The following is a 20926-nucleotide window of genomic DNA, read 5'->3' as shown; positions in this document are numbered from 1 at the left end:
CTCACCGGCACAGACCCGCTGTACAGAACCTGTCAGCTGCAGGTATAAGAACACAGCCTAAGCACTTTTAAAGACAAGACCAGACTAAGACTGAACCCAGTACATGCCTGGACCTCCTACGGTCAGTGTGCCAAGCTGAGGACGTGGTTGAAAACAAACAAACAAACTACGTTAAATGGAAAGTAGCTAAAGCTCAAGCAGTGGCTAAATCTCACCAGATTGTCATGTTCATGGCGTCGTATTTGCATTCTGATGTCTAATGTCAGCTGAAGCGACAAAAAGCAGCCACAACAAGCATGACACAATATGTTGGTCAGTCGATGGTTTTCCTCCCCATGTTTGTGTGAACAGGAAGTGAGAATCACCTGACACCTCACCTGACTCAACAGCATTCACTATCAGATTGATTTAAATTACTGCAGGATAGTTTGTATTAAAAGTAGAAGACCGTCCACAGGAGAACACAATATCCACACAAGTCCAGTCAGTTTAAATCCTAAGAGACATTATTTGACTTTTCATATGAAGCAGGTCCGGACCGGACTCTTTAGAAAACAGACCACGGTCTTAATATTTCTATAAATATAAATATAAATATATTCTATAAAAAGATAGAAACATTTGGTAGAAAATAGTTAGCAAACTAAATTCACATGAAGAACACAGCATCACACACAGGTGAGTTTCAAACCAGTCAGACCTTTTCCATCCCCACCTTCTGAAGACAGATAATCAGTGTGCCACAGTTTTATGCCTCAACCATGAAAAAAACATGAAAACAAAGGACTGAGGAAAACCTGTTTAAGGGTTCAGAAGGTGGTGCATCATCATCATCATCATCATCATCCTTACAGGCTGCGCTTTGTTGTGTCAGTCAGCACAGACTTTCTCTTTTTGTGGAGCACCTTCTCTACAGTGCCGACTGCAGGTTTTCTCTTCCTACCCGTGTGTCAGCAACAAGGGTGAGAACAGACATCTGTAGAAGAGGCTCTGTGCTGGAAGACATGTATGATCATGGGAGTTTGCCATTTTGTAATCAAAGAAATTCTTCTATGAAACCAATGCTGCAGAACTGGGTTTCTATGCACTTCCATGGGGAGAAACCAATCCATCACGTCTGCATGGAAAGCACGATAAGTCAGCTGCCATGCGATCAGTCGGATGAGATGCATAGAGAGGTCTGCGGGGGTAAAGCCCGATGCTCGTGGTATATTTTTTGTGAGGTGCTTTTGTGGAAGAAAAGTCAATAAAGGGTCTGAAATGTCTGTAAATCTAGTGACAAAGGTACTAAATTGGCAACACTGCCTGTAAACACCCCCCTGATAATAGAGACTGTTCATAAAAACCCATAACAACTCTAAGGTGGAGTACCTACATCTATTTTACTGTCAGTTTTTATGATGTCTCCTGCTTCACCCGCAGCCAGTTCTCAGTGTATGTGTGTGTGTGCACTCAGTGTCAGGTTTCCACATCACACAGGTGTAAGCTGCACATTGGACCATGATTGGCTTAAGCTCTGGTTGTGATGTCATGAAATCATGCCATGCATCTTAAAAATGACCTTTTCTTGCCAGAGTTCTGGAGAAAGTTCTCCACACACAGCTCCAACCTGATCCATCATCCATCATGTCTGGGTGAAGGGATTTTCACCTGGTCTTCCAGTGCAGTGGGGCCCCCTGGAGCCTATTCTTGGAATGAATACAGAATAATACAGCACTAGTTTTTTTTTTTAGAGGCCTCTCCTAAACAACAGCATGTTGTGTTACAGTTGTTTGCTCAGGTTTATTTTAATGCAAAGCTGAAAAGCTACACACAGGGAGATCGTCCTGAATTCTAAGACTCAGTACACACAGTGGAGTTCGCCACAGTCAGCACTGAGTAACCAACACGACACATAAGGAACTCTCAAATGCCACATTCTATCTCCATGAGTTCTCATCACCATCACCGTCATCATCATCATCATGATCACCATGGATTTGGAGGGGGGATTTCGCTGGGGGGGAAATAGAATAAAGTATGCAATATGTAAGTTAAATGTTAACTGTTACTATTCAGTATAGTGACTACTGTGGGGAAGGAGCTGTTCCGGTGTCTGCTAGTTCTGGTCTGGAGGGCTCTGAGGCGCCTCCCTGATGGGAGCAGTTCAAACAGTCTGTGTGTGGGGTGAGAGGAGTCCATCATGATGTTCTCTGCTCTCTTTCGGGTCCTGGAGGAGTACAGGTCCTGGATAGAGGGCAGGGAGACACCAATGATACGCTCAGCAGTCCTCACAGTGCGCTGCAGTCTGGTCTTGTCCTGCTTAGTGGCAGCTCCGAACCACACAGTGATGGAGGTGCACAGGACGGACTCGATGACTGCTGTGTAGAACTGCAGCAGCAGCTCTTGGGGGAGTCCGTATTTCCTCAAGAGCCGCAGGAAGTACATCCTCTGCTGGGCCTTCTTGAGGATGGAGCTGATGTTCTGCTCCCACTTCAGATCCTGTGAGATGATCGTGCCCAAGAATCTGAAGCTCTCCACAATGGAGACGGGGCTGTTGAGGACTGTCGGGGCAGGGGGGTTTGAAAGCAGGGTTGTTTTGACAGCACCAGAGGACCAGCTGATCCACTTGCCGTCGGTATGCAGATCATTATTCTGGATGAGAACAATGACAGTGGTGTCGTCTGTAAACTTCAGGAGCTTCATAGAGGGGTCTGTGGAGGTGAAAGAAGAACAAAACACCAATATTTATAGGAAATTCATTGATTGACATTTTCCAAACAATGTGTCAGACACACGGTCCTTTGACCTCAGGCTGAGGAGCACCTGTGTTGTAGATGATCACACTGTGATCACACTCTGCTGCTCCGCTGCTCTGCGGTTCAGGATCATCCTCAACAGTCCAGCCAAGGATATCACTGCAATTCTCTCTGTGTTATAGTGAATGTCCAGCTGGAGTTCAAACCCAGAGAAGAAGCTGCTGAGAAGCCTCAGTGTGTGTGAAACAATCAGTCTTAATGCTTCCATAGTGATTCTGACCAAAAGCAGACTTGATCCAAATCCTGCTGACAAAGAGCAGTTGATGTCTGAATAAATGAATGAATGATCAGTCGCTTATACTGTATGAAATGTCGGTAAAGTCTGGAGCTATACTATATACTCAGGTATCTACGTTAGTACTATATTTCTCAGGCAGTGGTCGTGGTTTTCGCCATGATTATTTTCCAAACCGTGGTTTTCGCCGTGGGTAATTTCCAAACTTCGTGGTTTTCCCCGTGCTTATTTTCCAAACTGTGGTTTTCGCTGTGCTTATTGATGTGGATTTTTCAGGCTGGATGGGAGAACCCCGTCAAGGGCCAGTTGAAGCAGAGTTCAGGTCCAGCTTCTTCTTGCAGTCTTTTGGTCTTCAGTAAAAATTCTAAGTTTTCAGATCTTGGTCAGAGAAAATGCACAGAGTCAATCAAACACAGGAGATCAGAGGAGTTGAGTCCAGGATGCTTTATTCCTCCAATACAGAGTTCAAAGGCATGAGCAGTCCTGCAGGAACAACTGAATTTTACCAAATGTACATCATATTTTATATGGTGCGCTGCACCTGTTCTATGGGACATGTCTGGGCGTGTTTTGGCATCGCTGCTCTGCTGTTCAGGATCATCCTCAACAGTCCAGTCAAGGATATCGCAGCAATTCTCTCTGTGTTATAGTGAATGTCCAGCTGGAATCCAAACCGAGAGAAGAAGCTGCTGAGAAGCCTCAGTGTGTGTGAAACAATCAGTCTTAATGCTTCCATAGTGATTCTGACCAAAAGCAGACTTGATCCAAATCCCGCTAACAAAGAGCAGTTAATGTCTGAATGAATGAATGAATAATCAGTCGCTTATATTGTGTGAAATTTCGGACTTAAACTGAGAATGTTTTTCGGTTTGTGCCCAGTCATCAGTGCCCTGTGCGCATTCCCCCTCCCCTTCAGGACTGAGTGATTGATCATTTGGGGCGGTCTCAGAAATTGTCTCTCTCCAACAGTGTTGAAGGGAAGCAAACCTCCGCGCATGTTACTGGTGTCACTGTGATCACACTCGGCTGCTCTGCTGTCTTCCTTCAATACTGCTGTGTTCCTCCAGCTCAGTGAGGAATCCTTATAAAGTCCTTATAATGCGGCGGAACTTTGGACAGTGTTGTCTGTACCTGCCACAAAGCCTCTCGATGTAATGGGGGTTGTTTGTTATGCCGTTGTTCAGCTGGTGCTGAGTTTGAAAAGACTTTAGTAGATAGATATTAAAAAGTGACCCCTGAAATATGGTCACCGGCCTCCATGTTTTTCTGTTTACTGACCCGGAACGGCAAACTTGTCTACTGGCAACAAGAAAGAAGCTGATCATCTTTTTAGCAGGTTTCCTGCGTTGTAAAAAAAAAAAAAGAAAAGAAAAAAAAAACTGTGCTTTTAGCAGTAATTCTGATGTAAAAGGCGCAACTTTAAAAACCAGTGGAACCATCGTGGAGTTGTTTGACTCTGCACATGGAATTTGTTGACAAGAAAAGCAGAATAAACATACTTTTTTTTTTTTAGTTTTCTTTTAATTCTGAAGAAAGTGTCATTTTACAGATGTGAAATCTCACGCAGCAGTGTGTTCTGATCCTCTAACACTACTTCATTTATGTAGTTATAAAGTTTTAAAATCCAGGGAAACCCATAGAAACCTCAGCACCTCGTTTTGTTTTTTTTTTTTTTAAAAAGCACTTTTTAGGCCCTAATAAGTTTTTTTTTTTTTTTTTAAATCAAGCAGAAATAAAGTTTTACTTCCACAAATTGTACAAATGAATCAGTATTAAAAACATCGAGCTGCTGAAACTTGAACACGTATTTGCTGGAAGTGCCTGGTCAGGACAAAGAAGGTCTGCTGTGTCAGTGGCACATAAACATTGTAGAAATGGAACAACAACATGGCACAGTTAAGTGGAGGATTACAGCATTTTTCTATCCACTCAAAAAAAACAAAAAAAAAACAACACAACACAACAAATCAAAGAAAAACACAGACTAAAGCCCCATTCAGTCAGTCGGGAGGCAGATTTTTATCCCATCATGTATGGATCACCACTCATCCCCACTACAGTACTAAGTACAGCCACAGTGACCTCCTGACTCTCTGTGAACCGGCTGCTGTCCCTGTATTTAAATCCAGGCTGGAACCACGTCCTCGTATCTCAAAACGGATCTGGAGCCGCTTGAACTTGCTGCTTTCTTTTGATTTCATTTTTAGTTTTCTCAGTGTAAAACCTCACTTCAGAGTGAAAACGGAGGAAGAGAGAAACGTTGCCACTCATCTAAGATGCTGTCCAGAACACGGTGCAGATTTCCTTCCCTCCTCCCCCCCCTCCCCCGTGATGTTCATCCTGTCTGAATGGGGCTTTTAAAGAACCACAGCAGGAAAGACACAGGTGGAGTCAATAACATTAGTAACAGCTGCATCCCATTAAGATTAGACAGTTCCAGCACTTGGCTGCTGTGCATGCTGGTCCCTGGTTCATGGATTACTGGGACACTTAATGGAACAGGACCATTTGTTACTGCTATTCAGAAAAAAAAAAGTCTATAGGCAAATTATTTCCATTGGCAAATGGTGGATAAACACTGCTCTGGACCATCCCAGTGGTTTCTCACACTTTACATCACAGCTGACCATTTTCCAAACCACATCAATCTGAACTTGAGCTGAATTAATACAGTGACCTTGTGACCAGTGACAGAGCGAAAAGAAAAAAGAAAAGAAAGGCTCGGCCACAAACAAACAGAGTATTTTGGATGAAGTGCAGATGGTGACACGGCACAGGTAGAGTGGGAGTCGGTCCAGAGAACAGTGAGGCTGATCAAATGACACGCTGCATTGCTTCCTGGCAAAATCCCTTGTGTGTAGGCAGCTCATTTGAATCGAACCCCTAATATAAAGGTGATAAAACAGGCTCTGAATTCGGGAACATTTGAAGGATTAGAAATGTTTCCAGTTTCCAAATCTGCTCTCATCATTTCGTATTCGATGAAAGTGGCTTTAACCTCTTTCATATAACATACCTGTAGTACTCTGTCATCAGTACTGTGATTATACTTTGGACTTCCCTGTAAATGATCACGTACTGTGCGGATGTATGTTCTGTAGGAACTGCACAACACTGAGTGGAGAGTATGACAGGGAATGTCTGTGTGTCTCCTCTCAGGATTTTCTCCAGGTAAGAGAGAAAGGTGAAATATTCATGACACAGCAGAGAACCAGTGAGAACCACAGGGTGACCAATATGAAACTAGAGGCCTGATTGTTCTTTTGACAACCACATACCGGCAGGAACTTTCCACAACAGGTCTGATACTGCTTACAGTTTCAGTCGCTCCGTTACACACACACACCGCTCCCTCCGCCGAAGCAGAAAAATGTGACTGTGCTCAGCGGACCTTATCTCAGGACGGACACATGTCTCGGCAGAAGACACTTTTTTTGCCATACATAAAGCGGAGGCCTCTGGTCTGTGGACTAGGCTCGCTGTGGTGCTGTTACTGGGAGGGGAAAGGGCTCTTCAGAACCTGCCACAAGCCTAGTGCAGGTTGGGATACTTCAGGCAGAATCTGTTGAATGCATCGTATATGGCCTGTCTGAAAAAAACAAAACAGATACAACAGCATAGCAATAGGAGGTATGGCAGGAAACTATCATGCACACTGTAAATACTGCATAAATAAGTCATAATACACACGAGCCAAATATGAAGTGTGTGTCACTGAGCACTAACAGTCCGTTTTCTTTAGGCACCGTTTAATTACCTCATAATATCTGATATCTGACCTCACACACCTTTTGCTCTGCTACGAGTCAGCAATTTACCTGAAGACGTTCTGTTTAAACAGATATGCACTGACGTGTCCTCCATTCAGGTATCTGACTTCACATCCTGGCCAGATCTCCTGCAGACTGAGGACCCCTGTCCGAGGGATGTAGGCGTCCTCTTTGGCCTGGACCACGATGATGAGGCTGGTGTCGACTGGGACTAAGACAGAGGGAACAACAGATACCATTTATTTGAATATACATGCGGCAAAAGGGACATATCACCATATCATCGACTGTAAAGCCTGGAGCCAGAGGCCTGGGCTGGTTCGCTGTGAGCTGTCACTTGAAAAACATTAAGTCCTCTTTTTAAGGGTCAGCGTTCAAAATCTGGCATTTTCTTTCAACCTGATCAACAGAAGGTAACATACAGTATGCTGTAATATAGTTTAGATTATTCTAATTTATTGTATTAAGTGTTTAAAGCCAAAAAAAAAAGCTGGTACAGAAGACAAGATCATATCACTCCTGTTTTAGCCTCTCTTCACTGGTAACCAATTAGTATATCTTCAATGTAGTTATCACCAGGGGTCACCAGGGGGAGCACTGACCACTCCCTGGTGATAACTACACTGGTGATAAGCACCATAAAACTTACCAGAGAAGTTGGCCATGTGTGTACATTCGTCCATCACTCCCTTCATGAAGCTTATAGACTCTCTGTGCAAAGACGGTCGGAAGCATTTAGCTGAATCGCTCTTCTTCCCATGTAGCGTGGTGTTTGCATTCATGTTTCTAAGAGGAGAAAAAAAAAATAAGACTGGAGATGAAACCTGAATGATGAAGCAGTGTCGCTGGTGCAACATGTAACAGTAGGATCCAGTTAAACAAAAAACTAAAATATATCTAAATATATATCACAGATTCGATTATAATAGGATAGCAATTCATAAGTAAAATATCATCTCTTCAATGCAATATTTTGTCTTCATTTTTCATTTATTTACTTCGCAGTCATGCAACAAATGCAACAAGAATTGGTGTGCCAGCAATTACCCTAACACTGACTGCTTATCTACCTTGATAAAGAGTCCAAGCTCGTCCCACCGCTGTTCACCGATGATAATAAATGGTCGACGCGGTCTCTAGCCCCGCCGCTTTCAAGGCACCCACCGATCAACAGGCCTCGTCCAGCCTCCGATTTCCCTCCTCTCTCACCTCCAGACAGACCCAGCAGATGCTCTACAGAGTCCACATTCTTCACAAGCTCTGGACCCATCTTAAAGGAGTCAGCCTGATACACGAGGACACACAGGCATCAACTACTTGATGCAAAAAAAAAAGCATGGTTCACTTTTTGTCAACTTATTAGTCAACTAACTAGTCAACTGGCTATGTACTTATCAGAAAGCTGAGGGATAACATACCCCACAGTACTCCAGCAGGTTGATGATCTCCTCTTCATACACTGAATTAATAGCATACTGCTTCTCCAGCTCTGCCCAGTTCACTGCTTTACTCAGAACACCCTACACACACACACACACACACACACACACACACACACACACACACACACACACACACACAGTGACAGGGCATACAATAAGATAAATGAGATTAGTCAAGTTAAAGCAGCATTTGCATGTTGTAATCATTATCAGATTTTTATTTTGTCTTTTAGGGGCTTGAACCCCAGCTCCAGTGTTGTGACAAGTCCACAAGTCTTCATTCAAATGCTACAAAAACAAGACACAGACATTCTCTAGATGGTAGATATCAAGTGTTTCAAACAGTCAAACGGTAAGCCTGCAGTGATATTCACCCTAATGCTGTAATTTGTACTGTATGCACATTTTGTTTGGCTCAGTGTTGGATTAAAAGTCCCCAAAATATTTTTGACTCTTGTAAGATTGAAAAGAAGACAAAAAATACTGCCGTTTGGCTCTGTAGTTTCAGTAGTTCCCCATGTTCCACTGAGGCTTTGTGTAGAATTTGACAATGTACAAAATCTGGTGTATATCTATCTGCCACTAGGTGGCACTTTTACACCAAGTTAACAAAAAACTTCTACTTGTTCAAGTAGAAAGAGTGCGTTACCGTTGTAAAGACACTAGAGGCGGTGGACCAGGACAAACAGGGAATCAGAGGAATGGGCTTCGGCCAGTTAGTCACGGCCAGGGACGCCATCTGGACACAAAGGCAACAAAGAAGCTGTATGAAAAACATGCTCTTTGGGTGGGATTAGTTATTATACTGGAGCCACTTGTATTTGTATGCAGGCGTGCATGTAATGTTCACTTTCAAATGTCACGTAAGGTGCGGGTGACTATGGGTTTGGATAACTGGTTATTTACAGCAATACTACAGGGTTTGATTAAAAGAAATCAAAATGCCTTAACAAGGAAACGACAGAGTGTGTGCTGTTCTGGTTACTCACATATCCTCCCATGGAGATGCCGGTCATTCCCAGGGGCCAGTATCCTTCTCTATCCAGCCAACGGAGAAGCACCGTTGATTCCAAGATCAAAGCCCCTCCCATGACAAACAGGTCTGACACATTCTTTAGACAGGATCGCCTGAAATACTCACAAATAATTTCCCCGTTTACGTCACAAAGAATCAATCACAGCTTTAAAAGAACAGTCCTATATATAAGATTGTAAATTAATATTATATTTTTTTTTAAATTCTTGATTATCAGCTTCAAAATTCATTATCTTTAAGCTGTACCACATTTATACGAACACATTGCTACATGCTGTTTATGTCTGTATTTTAACCACAAAAAAAAAAAACACAGTTACTGACAGAACAGATGTTTGTTCTTCTAAAGACATGGTCTATCTGTCAGCTACACAACAAAGAGTAGAATCCTTCACAACCCGACACAAACTGAAGACTGTACACATTTCTTCTTTTCAGATTTCAGTCCATGGCAGATCATCACTGACAGGGCTGAGAGAGCAAACTGAACTGAACAAAGCTTGTCATTTTTTAAACTGAAATATTGATTTGATCTACCTTTTTCTTAAATTTAAAAAAAAAAAAACACAAACATGTGAAAGGGAGTTCACTCACAGTTGGTCTTTGGGTTTACGAGAGCCATGTAAAAGATCGGTCAAGGAATAAAAAGATGTTCAGAGCGAGCGTACATCAGATAAAGATAACACAAATATTCAGCCCCACACGTGAGTGATGCAGGCAAGAGCATGTTCTCTTTTATGCTTTCTGATTAATGTCCAAAAAGTCTACGGATCTTGGCCTATGCTGCTTCCTACTGCTATTTTTTTTCCACAATTCTTTTTGTCTATTGTGAGTCTCACAAGCTGATGGAAGTGCAGCACTGGAGATAAGGTCTATCACGGTGTGTCCTGCAGAAATTATTTTAAATGAGATGTGAGAAACCAACAGAAGGATATAATACGGGTTCTCCAGAAGCAGTGAAGCCATTCCTGCCTCTTTGATCATGGGCCTGGCCATCAGGGTCCGCCGACGCCAGAAAAACTACACACACACACACACACACATTTTCTGCTTGGTGGGGGCTGCACTGGCTGCACTTTGATGTTCAAGTTAACAGATTAAGAGCCTTACATGGTCTCCAGTCCCAGCCAAGTGGATACATACTGGTCTGTTCTTCTGCCACCTCTTAGGAACTATAAACTGGAACCTGAAACAACATCCACACCGTGTGAACTGACTTGGATGCAACAGACACACAAACACATCATGAGCAACCACTTACTGATTGTTACAACTTTCTGTTCCTAAGCTCATATTTCACCAGCGCTCCTATCAGCTTTTGCCACACGCTCACATTAGCAGTAGAAATAAGAGTGGACATCATATTGTGTACCTGGCTTTGACAGCCTCTGGTGGTAGGATTCCAGGAACCAAGTGCTCCAGAGGAGAGATGAAGAACCCTTCATGGATCTGACAGTCGGAGTGCTCCTCTGTCTGGACACACAGGCACAAGCCAACACACACACACACATATCTGTGAGAAGACAAAAAAAAAAATGCTTACTGCATTATGATGAACAATAACAAGGGAACACATGGAGTACCTTATTTATGTAAACGGGATAGTCCTCAGGAACCAGAGTCTTGCACTTCTCTCTGTCCCCAATGAGCTTACGGAACTCAAAGATTCTGTAAAACACAAGAGAGCATGAGTTCCAACATCGGTACAGGACGATCTGTTTCATCTGAATTGGATAGACTGCCTGACCTCAAACCTTTCACCATGCTAACTTCTGATTTCATCACTTGATCAACACAGTAGGAGTATTTACAGACTGTTTCCTCATCAACAGCTCACAGTGTCAGTAACCATATTTTCCTCTTCTGCATCATTTTAAAATCCATTCTTTAAGAAAACATTAGGTCTTCTAGACTGTTTAGATTCACACTCAGATCCACTTTTCTTTCACAAAAATTCTCCTCCTCTGGCTCCAGTAACTGACAAACCAAATAATGTGCGATATAACTGAAACTACAGGCTTCAGTAAGTCTGTAATAAGACTTTATTGATCCCACAGCAGGAAAATTTACGTTAGGCAGCTCACAAGAAAAACAGGAAAAAAGGATAAAGTGCAGAAAAACAAATAGTGTGCATGCAATTCAAGTACAAACATACACAGAGTAAGAACATACATGCTAACATAAACGCAAACACCTAAAACAAACATACCCAGAAAGCGTTACTGTTTCCATTTCTGTCCTCTGTGCTTGTTTCATAAACTCACCAGGTGCAATTCTGCACATCTGCAGCTCTCACCATCATCTCTGTGTTCTCTGTTAGCCATACCTCTTGAGGTCTTCAGGCTTCCCCCATCCCCCTATGAAGAGTTTGGTGAGGAGTAGCCTTCTGTAAAAAACATCCAGTCGGCTCACACCCATGGACCAGCACCTGGCATCTACACAGAGAGAGAGAGACACACACACACACACACACACACACACACACTGCATTCAGAATGTGCAGAAAACGCTTTCCCTGGCATCATCAGGTGCTGCAGCTGAGAGACGTCAGACTCAATGTGTCATTGTGTGTCAAGGGTTCCCTGCCATCCCAGCACAGACGTTGAAGCCAACAGGTAGCTAGCAAAAGGCTCTGAGTGTCCAGCAGCTTTACTTTAGTCGACTTTAGTCAAGGTTGATGGACCAAACCAAAGCTAGAAAGATAATAAACACTCCTCTTATCTGCTGGCCAGAAACCATTCTGCTCTACTTTACTTATAGATGTGTGAGCACACAGACCACTATGTACTATGTATGATCTTTACAATATGTTTCTGAGATTCATAGCATTTATTTTGCCTATGTTTATTGCCATGAAATGTAAAAACATGTCGCATTAAAGATCCTCCATCCATAAAGTTTTGTATTCAGAATGTCACCAGGAAAATTTGCAAGCATGGGATTTATTTCTTGAGCCTGAAACTCATGTGGAGCTCTTGTCTTCCAAACCTCAGTAATAATTACACCCCCAATGACATGCTGTTTCTCAGTCAACTCCCACAGTGTAAATCCCACCCGAAGAGACACCTTAGATTTTTAAAATTCATCTCCAACTTTTAGCTTTTAGCAGAGGGGTGTTGTATTTGCAGGGCTGACATAGTTTTGTAGGCTAACCCGGAAGTTAGCATGATCCTGGTTCCCTCGACCAAAAGTCAGTGGGAGTTTTATGATTTCTGAGGCCTAGATACAATCGCAGTGAGTAAAAGGCTAGTGTTAGACCATAAACGAACTACACCACGGTCGCATGACTTCGACGTCACCATCATTTAGCTTCCTCCAACTTGTAGTTTGATTTTGAGCGCTTACCTCATCTACGTGATGACGTTTTATGTCCCCGACAACCTCAATGGTTGCATTTTAGCCACCACCGCCTTTTTAAAAAATAAAAATAAAAATCACGGGCGGGGTATTTACAGACGTATTTTATATTGGGGGAATAAAATGTCAAAATGTCTTAATTTTAGGACTTACTCCTGCGGCACTCTATACCGGTTTTTGAAAAAACAAAAAAAAGACAAGAAAAATAGAATCCAATGATCATAAGATACACGGACCCGTAATGACAGGAGTAGCGGCGCAGCGGCTGGACGTGCTTTAGCGCACATACCACCCGGAACGATGAGCAGCACAGAGCACAGACAATATTATCCCGTCAGGATGGACATTTTAGCTTTGTGGTAGTATTCAGACACAATGAAGACAATATGAGGACTGACATTCGTTGAGCCTATAGCTGCTGAGGACGAGTGTACACAGCTGTTAACAATGCCAGTGCTAGACTCTGCCAAATGACAAAGCGTGACCTTTGTCAAGTATCGTTGTATTCTGCGGTCCAAAGTTCAGCTTCAGCTAGCGTTCAGTTAGCTAACTTAGCCTTGTTGATTCATTTACGCGTGGTTTCACACGACAGACACACAGGTGGACAGACAGGTGGAGGTGACACACACACAGAGACAGACAGACAGTAAGGTTACTTTACCTCACACAGTATACGGACGGCTCTCGGGCTCACTGTGGATTTATCTGCACGGTTTACTACCAACTACCGTCCTCAGGGGTCGTTAGTCAAACTGCTGTAATACCGTGTGCGGGACTTCCGGTACAACATTCAAAATAAAACTCATCATGACTCCTATTGGTTTCTGCCATGATGGTAGATTCCGACTGATTACAGAGCTACAATAACCCTACAGCTTTTCGACCAGCTATCCTCCAGGTCTGGGTGGATCAAACACCATCTACTAAACCATGGCACTGGTGGAATTATTATTTCGTTTTATTTTATTTTATTTTATTTTATTTTATTTTATTTTATTTTATTTTATTTTATTTAGCATTGGAAAGATTGGCATCAGAATCATAATATCTTTATTGTCGTGGTACATGTACAACGAAAGTGGTTGCAGTCCTTGTAAGAATTGTAAGAATAATAAAAAGTAAAAATAAATAAATAAATAAATACGTTATCTATCTATCTATTTTCAGCCATTAGTAACAGAAAATGTTTTGTGTAGTTTGCTGTTTCTTTAAGAACAAGGGTCTCGGACCTCTCAGAACAGAACTGACGCTTAATATCTTAATATACATTCATTACAATTGAGGATCATGTTCAGGTTACTTTATTGTCTTCCATGGGAGGAAACTGTTTTGGGGGTATGGGAAGTGCTGCATCACACAGATATTACAAACATTACAGTAAAAACACATTACATACACTTTAGATAAGCACACATTTGCAAACATTACTCAGACAGTAACACGCCTCTCACTTTACACGCATGTGGGAACAATGTGGATTAAGTGTTGCCTGTAGTGTTAAGATACCAACAGCTGGTTCCTGTGGACCAGTTAAACGTTCTGTCCTCTTATTACACGTCTATGATCATTCAGTCAAACCAAACTGTCAGGTATTCGCTGTAAGATGGTTAATGCCATGGATAAGGTCACAGAAAGAGGTCACATTAGACCCCTTTCACCTTCGTCTCATTAGCAGACCCAGATTAACCCCCTGTGGGGGCCCCCTGCTGGTCCCCACTACATATGGCACTTATTATTTTCCCAGACACCCAGAAACCAGTCAGAACTCTAGAGATGAAAAGACTTCGTGATTAATTGATTGATAGAAAGTTAATTTGCTAATATTTTTTGATTAACTGGTTGTCATTTGCATTGAGCAAAGATGCCAAATATTCACTAGTAAGTGAATATGTGCTAGTTTCCACGTTATCTCTGACAGTGAAGAACACACGTTACTTAAAAAAAACATTTTTAAACTAAACAGTTAAAACTTTATACTAGATTTTGACACTGTCCCTCCACAAGACCAGAACCACAAATCTGAGGATGGAGGATTGATAAAGCACAAATTAATCAAATTAGGTCAACAACACTGGGACGGGGTAAGCCTGGAGACAGAAGCCATCGGACTCCTCTGAGACACTGGTAAGACTCATAAACCATCCTGGAAAGTTTTATATCTCAGAGCAAAAGCGAAGATTAATGGAGAATTTGAAACCTTAATCAAACGGCTGCAGAGACGTTCAAACGCAAACAAATATTTCTAAATAAGAGATTGAGTGAACTTGTGATTTTAAGTGATAAATAATTTTGCCACCTTCTCCAGCTAAAGACCAAAAGTTAACAGGACCGTCTCTCTTCATTATGAATCACAGATTAAGACTGAAAGCTAGCAGAGGCCTGTACCACGAAGCAGGATGTGTGGTTAGCAAGTTAGCAAGCTTTTATCCTGGGTTATGTGTTTAACCTCTTTGTATGTGTCTAATATTATAGCTTGCTCTTGGTTTGTAAAACATGCTGCTCTGTTGCCAGTAGACTGGTCATATGCTGCTGAAACACCGTCGTGCTTAGCGTGACTGTCAGCTGGCGAGCTCAGTGAAGCCAGATAAGGCCTAGATGTTGTGGTTATGCTGACTAACTTTGTAGTACCGGCCCCAGGACTCAGGCTTGCTCAAAAATAAGGCCAGCTTGATTTGTTGGCACAGTTTAAATGCTGATCATTTAGGTTCTCAAGGTCCTAATGACTGAGTCCAAACAATAGAAGTTGGTGTTTAGACAGTACACATGGTTTGATCAGTCTTTATTCTTCAGTGACAGTGTTAGGGGAATACATACACACCACAGAGCAGAGAGATGGGTATCATGGCTGGGCTCCATTCAGTCCACTCAGAACATAAACCTAACATAAGAAAAACCAGCTGAAGCGTCTCCCTGCACATAAACCAATCAGTGAAGTCAGCAGGCTGCTCAGGTGATGCAGTGGTGTGTTTGCTTCTCATACCCACGGCTTTAGGGATCAGATCTGTGAAGAGCGTCCACTTCTGGACTGATCAGAGTGGAAATGAAGACAGTCGGTCTGACAGACACACTGTGCGGGGATCAGTTAGCCCATGTTCTGGCGGTTTCCATAGCCTCTGCGATGAGTGTCCTTCCAGTCATCCCAGTTTCTGGCTTTCAGCAGAGACTCCTCATCATCCTGTTCAGCCTTTTTCTCTTTTTCTTCTTCTTCCCTCTCCTTTGCGTCAGTGTCGTCGTCCACAGCGACCCTCCTGGGTATCCCCTGGTCAGGCAGGGCTCCATGCTTCCTGTGCTGTTCATACCAGTCATCTACTGTCATGGTGGGAAGGCTGGGGTAACCAGCCCCAAAAACCCGAGCCTGTGGACAAAACAGACGCACATGTCACAGACAGATCTAATCTACATGCATTTGGCTGGTTCAGGAGCAGCTAGCCCCTACGCTACCTCCTACACACCAGGCTCACCTGTACAGCGTCCTTGGTGAGGATGAATGGTTTCATGGGAGGCCTGACTGGCTGAGCTGGCGGCGTGGCAGCGCTCTGCTTCAGAACATCCATCTTCTTGAGTATCTCCGCCTCCTGATCGATGCTCTCTATTTCCTCCAGACACACGGTGACCCACCTCCGGACGTTCAGAAGGTAAAAGTCTCTGCTTACTTCATCGTCGGCCTGTCCGCTGTCCACGGCTCTCCGTACGTCCGACAGTCTGGCTTCCAGCTCCTTCTTCTGACGGTACCGCTCAATCTTAGCTTGTCTCTGTGCTGCCATAGCAACCAGGTCTGACGGGCGGGGGACAGACTGGAACAAGAAGCACACATCACAGCTCAGCGACACTTTTATAGACTCATGTATTTAGAAGTCACAGTGCTCCTTTCTTTGTGTCTGTGTGTATGTGTGTAGTATCAGCTTATTTATCAGCAGCAGTCATTCTGGCACTTGGACAGCCCTGTCCCAACAGGAGCTCCTGTCCTTTATTCTGCTCTGTTCATAGTCAGCTGGTGTTGACATGTGAACCTACTGCTGATACTGAGTCAAACTTCCTGCACGTTCTTCCCAGAATAAAAGTGTTTTTCATTTGAAGGCAGTGACTGTTCATAGTATCAAAAGATCACATGCAAAAAAGATGATGCAGAGACCAACTGGGACATGCCCAGGACCCTTTTTAAAAAAAAAAAACAAAAACAAAAAACTAAACCTTCAATGCAGCACAGTAAAGTGAGAGCGAAAAGCCACGGCTGATCCTTGGTCTGTCAGTCACCTGCCTGTACAGCAGCTGTCTATTACTCATGTAGCCCAGTGTACATTCACTTGCCAATTTATTAGGGACATCCAGCTAAATTTAACCCATCAGCACTGCGACAGATGCTACCTTCAGAGAGGTGATGATTGGTTGTATAATCAGAATGGTGTCTGTAGTCAGTCAGACGGCTTTTGTTGTGTTCTGTTTACTGACCTCTGTCTGTCTGTCTGTCTGTCTGCCTTTGGCTCTGTTTTTAGGATATCACTGTCCTCTCTTTACTGTTACCTGAACAACAGCACTGCTATTGTTAGCATGCTGACATTAGCATTTCCCTTGAAACCCCTACTGTGTGCACGTACAGTCTCACAGAGCTGCTAGATGGCTGGAGACTCTCGTTACCCAACTTGGTTTATCTACTAAATCTGCTCCTGTATAATAATAAAAAAAAAAGACACAGACTGGGACAAATTTTCCTTCTGGGTTCTCAACTTGAACAGATTTTTCTCCATCACAGGAATACTGAAGGCCAGGTCAAGCCAATCATCAACACTAGGTATTTTTTACTTTCCAGCCACATGTCTGCTAGGGATTTCTCACGAGACACCAACAGCATTATCAACAGATTTTTTTCCCTTTGTCTTTCATTCAGCTTCCTCCTGTTTAATCAGGTACGTCGGTTCAAAACGCAGGGACAACTCCAAATTTGAGCCTCTGTTCCCACAGAGCAGCCTCCAGCGGTCAGTCTGACAAATCCTCTCCCAGATGGAGAGCTTGTTGTTTTCCACGTGTGTCTGAATGTGCTGTGTGAGAGACGTTCACACCAGACATCCTAAGACTACGTCTGAGCTGAAAGCAGCTCTGCAGGAAGAACCAGGCCTCACCTGGTGCAAAACTCCTGATCTCTGATCTGCAGCTACTGGAAGAGCTGGTTTGAGGTTTTTGCTGCCAAAAAACGTTTCACCAGTTATGAAATCCAAGGGCTCACTTACTTTCTCCAGCAGCACTGTGTGATTTTTAATGGCTGTGTTCCATATAGACATGGAAGATTCTAATAGATTGTGTGTTATTAGCTTAAGCAGAAGATCAGATCACAGTTTTTGACCAATTAATGCAGAAAACCAGTTCATTCCAAAGGCTTCACACACTTTTTCTTGCCACTGTAGCTGGAGTAGGTAAATTTCTACCACCGTGTTTGTCTGAAATGTTTTGTAATTTGTAAGTATTTAAAACGGTTTTGAATCTGCGAACTGAATTTATCCTTAAACTCCTAGAAATAGCTTTACGACAGTGTAATGTACAGCAAACAAACCAGGGGTCCAACCTTAAACCTTCTGTCATGCTTGCTTGTAAATCCTGCATCATATGTGAACCATTTTAACATTTCAACTGGATCTGGATTGGAGCTGCTTAAGTGTTTTGGGTGCACAACTGTAGCGAACAAATGACCCTTGGGTTACTGCTTTAGCTGGCTGGATAGCAAGTTGCATTTACTCCCTTACATGTACTAAAATATCTTAATTAAAATCATCTTTCACAGACACCGATGCTTACCTCATGACATGACATGAAAGCGTGTTAGAGCATGGCCGGTTAGCTCAGTTGGTTAGAGCGTGGTGCTAATAACGCCAAGGTCGCGGGTTCGATCCCCGTACGGGCCAAACTGATTTTGGCGCAGCAACTTAAGCAAGCTTTGGACTTTGGGCCGCCCGGAGATCGGAGGGTCGCCGGTTCGATTCCTCGACCAAGCACAATGGATATAGGTGGCGGTGAAGGAGACGCGCTCCCTGGCCGTGGTGCCTGAGCAAGGCACCGATCCACCCCTAAAGTATAAACTTAAGGCACAAACTGGGGCTAAAACCCAGAATGGATATTTGCCATTGGAGTAAGGAGACTATCACTGCGGTCAAGCCAGGCGTCTCTCCTTTTTGCGAAGTCAAGCCAGCCGCTCCAGCATTTCAAGTGCTCCCGTGTTACAGAGTTTAAGGTAAATAGACGGATGCGGTTGAGAAAGTCAGCGCTAGGATGCTACAGCGTGGCCCAACTTCCGGTTTTCAAACTAAAATGTGGGTTATTGAAAGGCAATAAAGAGACGTGTCAGTGCGATCCTGTACTGGTTTTTAATCATTATGTCATATGACCTAGAGGCTATTGAAAAAAAATTGATGATGTATATCAAAAATTGATTTTCAGGAGTGTTAAAAAAGTAATTTAATAAAAGGTGTATCTCAACCAGCCAGTGTAGTACTATGACCCTGCACTGATTTTGAGTCATTAGGTCACATGACCTGGAAGCTATTGAGCTAAAATGCTAATATTTACATTTAAAAATTAATATAAAATCTCAGGAATGTTTAAATGGAACAAAAAAAGGGTGTCTCTATTGAGCTAAAATGCACATATTTACATGTAAATATGTGCATTTTAGCTGAACAGCTTCCACGTCATGGGACCTAATGACTCAAAATCAGTGAAGGATCATAGTACTATACTGGCTGGTTGAGATACACCTTTTTTTTAAATTCCATTTTAACATTACTGATATTTTTAATAACTTTTTAATGTAAATGTGTGCATTTTAGCTGAATAGCTTCCAGGTCATGTGATCTAATGACTCAAAATCAGTGTATGATCATAGCACTACACTGGCTGGTTGAGATACACCTTTTTTAATTACTTTTTAACACTCCTGATCATTAATTTTTGATATATATCATCAATTTTTTTCAATAGCTTCTAGGTCATGTGACATAACAGAATTCAAAACCAGTACAGGATCGCACTGACACGTCTCTTTATCGCCTTTCAATAACCCACATTTTATTTTGAAAACCGGGTTTCGGTCCACGATGTAGCATCCTAGCGCTGACTTTCTCAACCGCATCAGTCTATTTACCGTAAACTCTGTAACACCGGAGCACTTGAAATGTTGGAGCGGCTGGCTTGACCGCAGTAGACCATCATCGTCAGCCACTCTGCTGCTGCTGGTGACGGTGAACTAAATACTAACTACTACTTACTATCAACAACTGATGCAAACAGCAGCTGGTTGTGATATTCACTGCTGCACTGACACCGACTCTACAAACACTGTGTTCTGAATGTATCACTGCATCAGTGTTGGGGCGGGGGTGGCACAGGGTTGGCACATGACGGATTGGTTCCGGACTGAAGCCTGTCTGTCGTGCATGCTGAGTCACCATCAAACCACTCACCTTGGCCGCAGAGAGTCCACTTTCTGAGGCTTCGTCGGGACCACTTGTGTCTTCACCGGTCGAAGCTGGCAGCTCAAACCGTGATACGTTATACTCTTTACACCTCCGGAGGAAGTCCATGAAATAAGCCCGGGCTGTCTGGACTATGTCTAGTCGTTTGTCTCTGTTCGTCTGCTTCATGGTCAGAGCTCCTAAAAGAGCGGGCAGCAGCAGGTACTTCAGGTCCGCCGTGGCGACCTCCTCCAGCTCCTCGTTACGACTGAACAGGTCCAGCTGAGCCGCCATTCTGGATGCTTCTTCTAACATTCCGATACCGCGTTTCACTTTCACCTGGATGCTGTTGGAGCCCAGTGCTTCGTTCGTAGTGTCAACCTCTTCAAATATCTTCCACCCACGGTCCAGCAGGTCGGGTAACTTTGGAGGTTCTGCGTCTGAACCTGACGGCTGCCCAACAACGTTGCTGTTTTCACATTCCGCCATCTTGTCATGTTTTCCGGGTTACGTCTTCTTCGTGTTCTGTTTTTCTGCGGCTCGCTCCTGAAAGCATTATTACTGCCCCCTACAGGCCAAACTGTAATATACTTGATTATTGCACTCAGACATAGCCTTCTTTTCTAAACGATTATTTCATTAATTCCACTCTTCTTCTAAGACCAACGAGCTAACAGGGCAAACGAGGAGAACAGAGAAGAGAGGAGATGGAGCTCTGTTTACTCCAGTGTTACCTTTTATTGACTTACTCCAATACTTTTTCACAGGATTTCCTTTAAATAGCCCTAACACCCCACACACACGCCTGCTTCTCCAATGATCAAACCCAAGTGAGCTCCAAGTAATCTG

At 43.2% G+C, this 20926-nt stretch overlaps 2 protein-coding genes and 1 non-coding gene across 3 annotated transcripts; 1 reads left to right on the top strand and 2 right to left on the bottom strand.

Moving 5' to 3' along the window:
• Positions 1-4753: 4753 nt before the first annotated feature.
• abhd18 (abhydrolase domain containing 18) lies at positions 4754-13404 on the bottom strand. Its single transcript, XM_041048495.1, has 14 exons — positions 13300-13404; positions 11608-11716; positions 10865-10949; positions 10654-10754; positions 10392-10467; positions 10217-10301; positions 9876-9903; positions 9235-9373; positions 8895-8984; positions 8222-8323; positions 7874-8088; positions 7453-7589; positions 6852-7014; positions 4754-6622 (listed from the first exon to the last, which is right to left on the bottom strand). Exons 2-14 carry the CDS (start codon positions 11697-11699, stop codon positions 6565-6567), a joined length of 1371 nt encoding a protein of 456 aa, XP_040904429.1. The 5' UTR covers positions 11700-11716; positions 13300-13404; the 3' UTR covers positions 4754-6564.
• A 305-nt stretch (positions 13405-13709) lies between these two features.
• On the bottom strand, positions 13710-20583 carry igbp1 (immunoglobulin (CD79A) binding protein 1). Its single transcript, XM_041048004.1, has 3 exons — positions 20087-20583; positions 16100-16432; positions 13710-15993 (listed from the first exon to the last, which is right to left on the bottom strand). Exons 1-3 carry the CDS (start codon positions 20564-20566, stop codon positions 15721-15723), a joined length of 1086 nt encoding a protein of 361 aa, XP_040903938.1. The 5' UTR covers positions 20567-20583; the 3' UTR covers positions 13710-15720.
• Positions 18459-18532, top strand: trnai-aau. Its single transcript has one exon. It is a non-coding gene; the product is annotated as a tRNA-Ile (tRNA).
• Positions 20584-20926: the final 343 nt, after the last annotated feature.

This window comes from Toxotes jaculatrix, chromosome 10 (genome assembly GCF_017976425.1).
Source record: "Toxotes jaculatrix isolate fToxJac2 chromosome 10, fToxJac2.pri, whole genome shotgun sequence".
Lineage (NCBI taxonomy): Eukaryota > Metazoa > Chordata > Actinopteri > Toxotidae > Toxotes > Toxotes jaculatrix.
Note: the sequence above shows the minus strand (reverse complement) of the source record. Positions and strands in the feature narration are given on the sequence as shown.